This window comes from Eubalaena glacialis, chromosome 4 (genome assembly GCF_028564815.1).
Source record: "Eubalaena glacialis isolate mEubGla1 chromosome 4, mEubGla1.1.hap2.+ XY, whole genome shotgun sequence".
Taxonomy (NCBI): Eukaryota; Metazoa; Chordata; class Mammalia; order Artiodactyla; family Balaenidae; genus Eubalaena; species Eubalaena glacialis.
In genome coordinates, this window is record NC_083719.1 from 133,656,753 (window position 1) to 133,665,945 (window position 9,193).

Consider the following 9,193-nt stretch of genomic DNA (forward strand, 5'->3'; position numbering starts at 1 on the left):
AACAGAAATCAGTTTCAAGCTTAGCCAAAGAAATTATTAATTTTCAATTTTCAGTCCATTTCTTCAAGTCTACCAACGGGTCAAATTTGAAAAAAACCTCTGAACACAGAGAACCCTGGGGATTTAAGGTGGTCTCTCCTTCCATTTCACATATTCTCATTTTTTTCATGAGATCTTTGAAAATGTTCTTCTGGGCCCTGTGATGGTTACAGAGCTCGACTATGGATTTGACATCAAAGAACAGACCACACATCTAAGCCTTATTTGGGCACCAAGATTGTAGGAACTTGGGTCCCCTGCTGGACTTCAAGTAAGGACCAGGTGAGGAAGGGCCCAACTCTTCCCCTTTTTAAGAGATTTGAGGGGGGAACCCAGAGAAAACTTTTACCACAACTTGAAATTTATAGCTACCTTAAATTGTGAGGATAATAATTGATACAGTCCAGTCCTGGACACTCTTTCTGATCAATGCTCTCTTCATTTACTCTCATCCCTCAAACTCCCCCAAATTCCTCCTGCCTCAACGTTCTACGTTTGTTTTGTCAAGTTAGACCTTATATTCTCTGATTTCAAGTGGTTTCATACAGCCTTAATACATCTTGAATCCATCCCTCCCATGATGTCTAGGCTTTATAACCCACCTTCCTTAGCTCCCATGATACTGCAATTCATGATTCCTCCTTCAACATCTGACTTCTCCTCTCTGTAATAGACTCCATCATAGATAACCCACCAAGGTCCTCAGAACCCGATAATTAATCCCTTCCCCAGTACTATAGACAGTTACCTCGGGGGTTCTTCTCTACTCTTTAAAAGTGAATTATCTGTCATATACTATAATCTGACCCAACTAGTTTATATTCCTTACTCTTTCCCTCTCTAGCCAAATAGATATCCTCCAATAAAATTATATTTCTTAATAAGAAAATAGATAAACATAGAGTGATGGGTACAGATACAGAGGAAAGGCATTGGTTTGGCTGTCAACTAGACCTGTGTCTGAGCTAGACCAGTGTCTAAGACCAGGTTCCCTCATAAAGAATGCCAGTAAATTCTGATCTCAATAATCTTATCCATCCCCACTCAGTTCTTTTCTTTAGATTTCCTTAACACTGTGTGTATAGTTTACTCTTTTCCTTGAAGGAAAAATATTCCTTCATCTCTCCTGTGTCACGTACAGACCCAAATTTGTTCTCTCGACCCTGCCCACCTCACGAAAATTCACCACCCAAATTCTTGAAAACAGTCTATACTCCCTTCTTCAGTTTGCACACTTATAGTCTTCAATCTAATTTTTGTCCCTAGATCTAATATGATGTTGATCTCTAAAAAGGTCACCACTGACCTCCTAGTGGTCAAATCAGGTTTTCCAGTGGCTATTTCTCCATTTTGACCCCATCCAGTCCTGAGTCCACACTCTTAAGACCATGATGATGGCTACACAGCATCCACTTACCCGTCTTATTTCCTTCCAGAACCCCATGTGGCTCAGGCACCCAGCCTGCCCCATGACATCCACATGACTCCAGGAAACAGGAAATGTTACCAATAAATAATGGCTAAATTAAACCAAAGCACCTATGACTCCTTAGTCTTTGTTTTCCATTTTGATGAAAATTTGATGATTTCACAGTATCCCAGACAGATCTCTGACATATGTTTCAAAATTTGCACTACTGACTTCATTCCTCTGACAGCTCTATCAAGATTCTGAGTTACAAAAACATTTCCACAGAGAAACAGAAAGGGGTCCGTGCCCAAGTCCTTCACCACAATGTTAAGTTTATACCACCAGCCTTTCCTCATACTTTTTCCTTGCCTTTGACTCTTTCTTTAGCTCTTGTTTCTCTTTGGACATCAATCTTTCTTTGTCTATACAACGAGTACAGTTGGCATAAAGGCAGTGACCTTTCTTTTAAGCTTTTTTTTCCTGCCTCTGCCAAACAGGGTCTTCACATGAATTGCCAAATAATCCTTTTAAATTATCCAACTTAACTGTCACAGTAACTTTATAAAATAAGCAGGACACATATTTCGTCTTGCAAATGGGGAAACTGAGTCCCAGAAAGACTCAGTGACTATCCCAGTTTACACGCCCAGCAGAGGAAGATCTAGAGTCTCTTCAGTGCATTTATGTTTACTGAGCACCAACCACGTGCAAGGGGTTCCAGGCCCTTCAAAATGTGGCACATCAACCTTGTTTCCTGTCTGGCCATTAGTTAGTTATGTGACTGTGACAAGCCTTGAGTCTTGCCTCCTTCCTCTGTAAAATGAAGGTGTCCATTGAATGATCTCCACTAGCCCTCTCATCTAGTGATCTCACATAGTGCTCTGTATGCTATTTCTCATCAGAGTGGCCAGTTCTGAATGGGACAGGACTAGCCCATCCATTCACTGGCCAAGTAATTAATGAACATGTGCTAAGTGCTGGCCATGCTTCAAGGTGTTTGGGGATTATAATAAACAAGACAGGCATGGCCTCCATCGTCATGGAGTTTATAATCTAGTGGGAAGGGGCAATGCAAAAATATGTAATACAGATAATTTCCAGACACTGGAAATAGTAACAGTAATAGTAGTAACAGAATTAAACTCCTCCCTGAGGAAGGTGATGTCTGAGCTGAGATTTCATGAGAAATCAGGCACACAAAGAACTAGGAGGAGGGCACTCCAGCAGAGGAAACAAAGTTCTTAGAAAAGTGCAGCAGGTCATTAATTTCATTACTTAGAAAGACTGAACATTCAACTACTTTGTTCTTCTTCATTTTCTTCTGTGAATTAGACATACGGAATGTAATTACTGTCTTTCACCTGATGGAAGAGTATGAATGTTATCTTTCCCTCCAGGACAGAACACTCTTTTTAGGTACTAAGGATGGCTTCTTTAATTGACCATCAAGGACTCTAATGAAAAAAACAAAGGGTACAGGGAGTACCTTTGAGGCCAACAAGAAGGGAGAGTACAGAGATTCTGTGAGGTTAATAAGAAGGGAACAGAAGTCAGAGATCACTAGTAGCAGACCCCTCACACTACACCATGCCAAGGAGAGGCCAAAATTTCCAAAAACACATTATGCCATACCAGGGATTGGAGACTGGACTCCAGGGACCAGAATCCCCCACTTCAGCAAAGATTCCTATGCTTCAACATCCAGTCAAGGTGATGTACTGAGCTTACATTTTAATGCCCACGCTCTGATCTAAACACATATCAAGTGATATCTAAACACATATCAAGTGATATCTAAAACAAGATAAACATAGCGTAAAGCAGAAACTGATGAAAATTCAAAGCATGTGAGACTAAAGCTTTGGAGTTGCTGATGCCCAGGACCAGAAGCAGACAGAGGCTGTCTGTGGGCAATACCCTCACTGCTTAAAACTAAGGAAGGAAGGATGAAAGAAGAGGGGGGAAAGCTTGCAGCATAATAGGTAATGAGAAGCTTCCTGCCTACAGCATAAAGAGAATTAGATACAGCCTCATTACAAGCACCTGGAAGTATCCAAAATTTCCCTGATGTTGCTCTGGGGGAGAAGACTTAGCAAGTAATGTAAAACTTAGTTCTAGACTCAGGTCCTAGACAACTCAGATAAAAAAATCATTTCAGTCGAAGAAAACCACCAAAACAGAAATCTGAAGCTGAGGTGGGGGGTGGAGGGTGGGGAATCAAAACATATGAATGAAACTAAGAGTAAATAGGTAAGCAATAAGCCAACAACTTAAAATTTTCAATCCAGATGAATTAATATTATAGAATAGTCTGGAAAAGATTTTCATATAAGTAATTATCTTCAAAACAAAAACATCCTTAAAATGGAAAAACAGATATGAAGCTAAAAAAGAAAAGACTTCTATGAAAGTATCAGGTAGAACTTTTGGAAATAAAAATTAGTCACTGACTGAAATAAAAAGTTAATGGAAAAGATAAACTCTGGAATGGACACAGTCAAAAAGAGAGGCAGCAAATTGGACATTAGTATTAAAGAATTCAGCTAGAGTGCAGCGCGAAAAAGGAGTAATTCTTAAAGTATTAAGAGGGATGGAGATTAGATGCAGAAGTACAAATATACACTTAATTGGAGTGTCAGAAGAATAGAAGATTTGTTGGAGAAGTAATATTAAAAAAGATACACTAAGGATTTTCTAGAATAAAAGATAAACAAGAGTTATCAATTTAAACATACACTCAGAGTACTGAGCAAGATAAATAAAAATAAATTTATAGACATTTAAATAAAACTGCAGAAATTATGTATAAAGAGAAAACCTTAAAAGCTATCTGAGAAGGGAAAAAAGTGTTATAACCCACAAGGAGATAACACTGATATAAACACAATCAGCTTGTATCATTTAAAGTGCTGGTGGAACATAATTATCAAGATAAAATGGTTTACACAGTTAAACTATCATTAGACATAGAGCAGGAAAAAATGTACACACACACACTATATATGTGTATGTGTATGTATGTGTGTATATATATACACACATACACACACATATATGTGTGTTTGTGTATATATACATATAGGATGATGGGAAACCCTCTAGAACAGTGGTCTCCAACTTTTTTGGCATCAGGGACCAGTTTCATGGAAGACAATTTTCACATGGACGGGGGCGGGGGGGATGATTCGGGTGGTAATGCGAGCCATGGGGAGCGATGGGGAGCGGCTGATGAAGCTTCGCTCCTTTGCCTGCCTCTCATCTCCTGCTGTGTGGCCCGGTTCCTAACAGGCCGCGGACCAGTACTGGTCCATGGGCTGGGGACCCCTGCTCTAGAAGACCTTTCTGGAAAAGCTACCAAATGATGAACTCATAGAAGAATAAATGTTACCATAGGAGGATAAAAAAAAAAAAAAGGCAAGAAAGTAGAAAAAAAAGGAGCAAAGAATAGATGATTCAATTACAAAATGGCTAAAGGATTCAAATAAACACTACTCTGAACAAGATATAAAAATGAACAGTAAGCACTTGAAAATATGTTCAATATCATTAGTCATTAGAGAAATGTAAACCAAAACCCACAATGAGATACCATTTCACACCTAATAGAATGGCTATAACAGATAGACAATAGCAAGTATTGGTAATGATGTGGAGAAATTGGAACCCTCATATGTTGCTGGTGGGATGGCACCTTGGAAAACACTGTGGCAGTTTCTCAAAATATGTGGTATATATTTGTACAAGGGAATATTATTTGGCAATAAAACAGAATGAATTACTGATACATGCTACAATGTGGATGAATGATGATAACATTATGCTAAATGAAAGAAGCAAGACACAAAAGGCCAAATATCGTGATTCCCTTTATATGAAATGTCCAAAATAGGCAAATGTATAGAAACAGAAGTTAAGTTAGTCAGTGGTTGATAGAGGTTAGGGGAAAGAAGAAAGAAGAGAGACTGCTAATGTATATGGAGCTTCTTTTTGAGGTAATTAAAATATCCTGGAATTAGATGGTGGTGATTGTTGCAAAACTGTGAATGTACTAAAAGCTACTAAACTGTACACTTCAAAAGTGTGACTCTTGTGCTTTGTGATTTATCTCTCAATAAAATTATGATTTAAAAAGTTTGAGAGTGGTTGGCTATAGGTAAAATAGTATTTATATGGAAATGTATAATCTTAATGGTGTATAATAGAAAAGAAGGAATCCAGAAATCTAAATATGTAACCATCTACCTCAAGAAGTTAGAGTAAGAAAAGCAAATCAAACTTAAGACAGACATAAAGATAAAAACAGAAATCAATAAAGTAGATACAAACATATACAGAGAAAAATCAGAAAAGTTTTTTCTCTGAAAAGATTAATAAATTGATAACCCCTTACAAAATTAATTAAGGAAAAAAAGAGAAAACACAAATTAACAATATTTAAAGAAAAACGGGTTATTACTACAGAGTCTTCAGACATGAAAAACTTCACCAGAGGATATTATGAATGACTTTATACCAATAAATTTGACTATCTGGATGAAATGGGAAATTCCTCAAAAATGCAATTTACCAAAGCAGACAAATAGAAATAGAAATTTTGAATAACTAAATATCTCTTAAAGAAATTGAATCCATTATGTGAAAACTTCCTAGCAAGAACTCTCAAGGCCCAGAAGTTTTCACCAGTGAATTCTAAACATCCAAGGAAGAAATAACACCAATATTTTGCAAAACTTTCTAGAAAATATTAATGATAGGAAGGTAACTTCACTCTTTTTTTGAGGCCAGCACAACCTATTATATTTCCAAACTATAACAAGGAATTTACAAGAAAAATAATTATAGACAAATCTCTTTCAGGATGATAGATGCAAAAATTCTTAGCAAAATATTTCTAATTCTATGCCACCAAAAGCATAAGCAACAAAATAAAAAGACAGATGAATTAAACTTCATCAAAATTAAAAACATTTATGCAAAGGACACTATCAAGAAAGTGGTAAGACAACCCAAAAAACAGGAAAAAATGTTTATAAATCGTAAATCTAGTAAGGGCCTAGTACCCAGAATATATAAACAATACCTACAGCTGAAAATCAACAAACCACCAACCTTATTTTAAAATGGGTAAACACTTGAATAGACATTTCTCTAAGAAAATAATAAAATCACCAATAAGCACATAAAAAGATGCTAAACATCACAGTCATTAAGGATATGCAAATCAAAACCACAATGCAATATCACTTCATACCCACTAGAATGACTATGCTCAAAGAAATAGAAAATAGTAAGTGAAGTTGTGAAGATATTGGTACCGTCATGCGCAGCTCAAGGGAATGTAAAATGGTGCAGCCACTGGGTAAAACAGTTTGGTGGTTCCTCAATAGTTTCAACATATACTTACCATACAAATCCTAGGTATATTCCAAAAAGAATTAAAGAGGTGTTCAAATAAAACTTGTACACAAAAAATTTATAGCATCATTATTCATGAGAGCCAGAAGATGTAAACAACCTAGGTGTCCATTAACTGATGGAGAAACAAAATGTAGTATATGCATACAATGGAATATTACACAGCCATATAAAGTACAGATACATGATACAACATGGACCAACCTTGAAAATGGTATGTTAAGTGAAAGAAGCCAGTCACAAAGAACCACATATGATTCCATTTATATAAAATGTCCAAACAGACAAATCCATATAGCCAGAAAGTAGACTACTGGTTGCCAGGAGCTAAAGAGAAGGGGGAATGGGATGTGACTGTTTAATGGGTACAGGGTTTCCTTTTGGGGTGATGAAAATGTTCTAGAGCTAGACAACGGTGATGGTTGCACAACATTGTAAATGTATTAAATGCCCCTAAATTTTGTATTTTTTAATGGTTTCAATGGTGAATTTTCTATTATATTAAGTATACCACAATTTAAACATGCAAATTGATTCTAGTAATACATGAAGAGGCAAATATCAGGATCAGATGGAGTTAACTCCAGCTATGCAAAAATGTTTTAACATTTAAAAAGAAATCAATGTAACTCGCCATACTATCTGGAAAAAAAGAGGAGAAAGAGAGAGAGAAAGCATTTTACTATTTGATAGATTCAGAAAACTAATTCAAATGTAACTTTGTGATAAAGGTAATTAGAGAGTTCAGCAAGTTTCCTGGATATACGATTATGAAAAAAAAAGAATGCTCTATACATTAGCAAAAGACAATTAGAAAATTTAATAGGATGAATTATCCCATTTAACCTAGTAACAAGATCTGTGAATTACTTAAATATAAATCTCACCAGCCCAGCAGCCGCCGCTTCTTTTAGCCTCTGCCCATTGAGACAAAAGAGCAAGATGAGTCGGGCGGCGCGGCCAATCAACGGGGCGAGGGGGCGGCCTCTCCGCGCAGCCTCCTGCCCGAGGCCATTGCTAGCAAAAGGGGGGAGACGGCCGGCTGGGGCTGCGGCACACAGGCGCGGGAGCCGGTGCGGTGTCAAGTCCAGCTCGGACTCTCAGACTGGGCCGATTTGCATTTTACCCTTATCTTCAGCATGGGGGAACAGAACCACTCTCCTGGGAAGGAGCTTCAGCACTGGACACGAACAGAGTCTCCAGGAAAGAGAAGCTGGCACTCCCAGACCTACGCCCTTGGGGCCGTTTCCAACTTTATGTCTACTTTTCTGACCTTTCCTATCTATAAGGTTGTGTTCCGGCAACAGATCCATGCTGCGGCGGTGTCAGAGGCTGTGTGGCAGCTTTGGCATGAAGGCCCTCGATACTTCTACCGGGGAATCTACCCGCCTCTTCTCTCCAAGACGTTGCAAGGGACTCTGCTGTTTGGGACTTACGATAGCCTGCTGTATTGTCTCTCCCCTGTTGGGCCACACTCCCTGGGACACCGCTGGGTTGCAGGGCTCACGTCTGGTGTAGTGGAGGCTGTGGCACTCAGCCCCCTTGAAAGGGTGCAAAATGTGCTCCAGGATGGTCGCAAGCAAGCTCGCTTTCCCAGCACCTTCAGCATTCTCAAGGAATTCCACTCTTATGGGCTTTGGGGGCGGCTGTCGCTGGGTTACTATCGCGGTTTCTGGCCTGTCCTTCTCAGGAACAGCCTGGGGAGTGCTCTGTATTTCTCCTTCAAGGATCCCATTCAGGATAGCTTGGCAGAGCAAGGCCTGCCCCATTGGGTTCCTGCCTTGGTGTCTGGGAGTGTCAATGGAACAATCACCTGCCTAGTTCTGTATCCTCTGATTGTGCTAGTTGCCAATATTCAGTCCCATATTGGCTGGCAGAGCATGCCAAGCCTGTGGGCCTCTGCCCAGGACGTGTAGGACACTCGGGGCTGAAAGGTGTTCTTGATCTACCATGGAGGTTCCCTGGTCATCCTAAGGTCCAGCGTGACATGGGGGATCACTACTGCTATCCATGACTTCCTCCAGAGGAGGTATCGTTCCAGGAAAGAGCTGAAAGACTGACTAGCTGCAGGCAGTGTGGCCATGGCAGCTTGTTATTCTAAGCCTTCCTGGGTTGGTTTAAATAGCTTACTTCTTTAGCTTGGTCACCTAATACAACTATTCTTTAGCATCTTTCAACTGTCAGTGCACTCGAGAAGTTCCCAACTACCAGCCTGTTGGGCAAAGACAAAGCCAACAGTGTTCCTTGGTTAGCAAAAGAAATTCACCCCGGTCTATCCACAGCTTCAACAGGCTGAGACCCAGGAAGCCTTTAAGTAACTTGTAACCC

The 9,193-nt window shown here is 39.3% G+C and overlaps 1 protein-coding gene across 1 annotated transcript; it reads left to right on the plus strand.

Moving 5' to 3' along the window:
* Positions 1-8,004: 8,004 nt before the first annotated feature.
* LOC133090098 (solute carrier family 25 member 53-like) lies at positions 8,005-8,925 on the plus strand. Its single transcript, XM_061188370.1, is given in 1 exon segment — positions 8,005-8,925. A coding segment is annotated over 1 exon segment (921 nt).
* Positions 8,926-9,193: the final 268 nt, after the last annotated feature.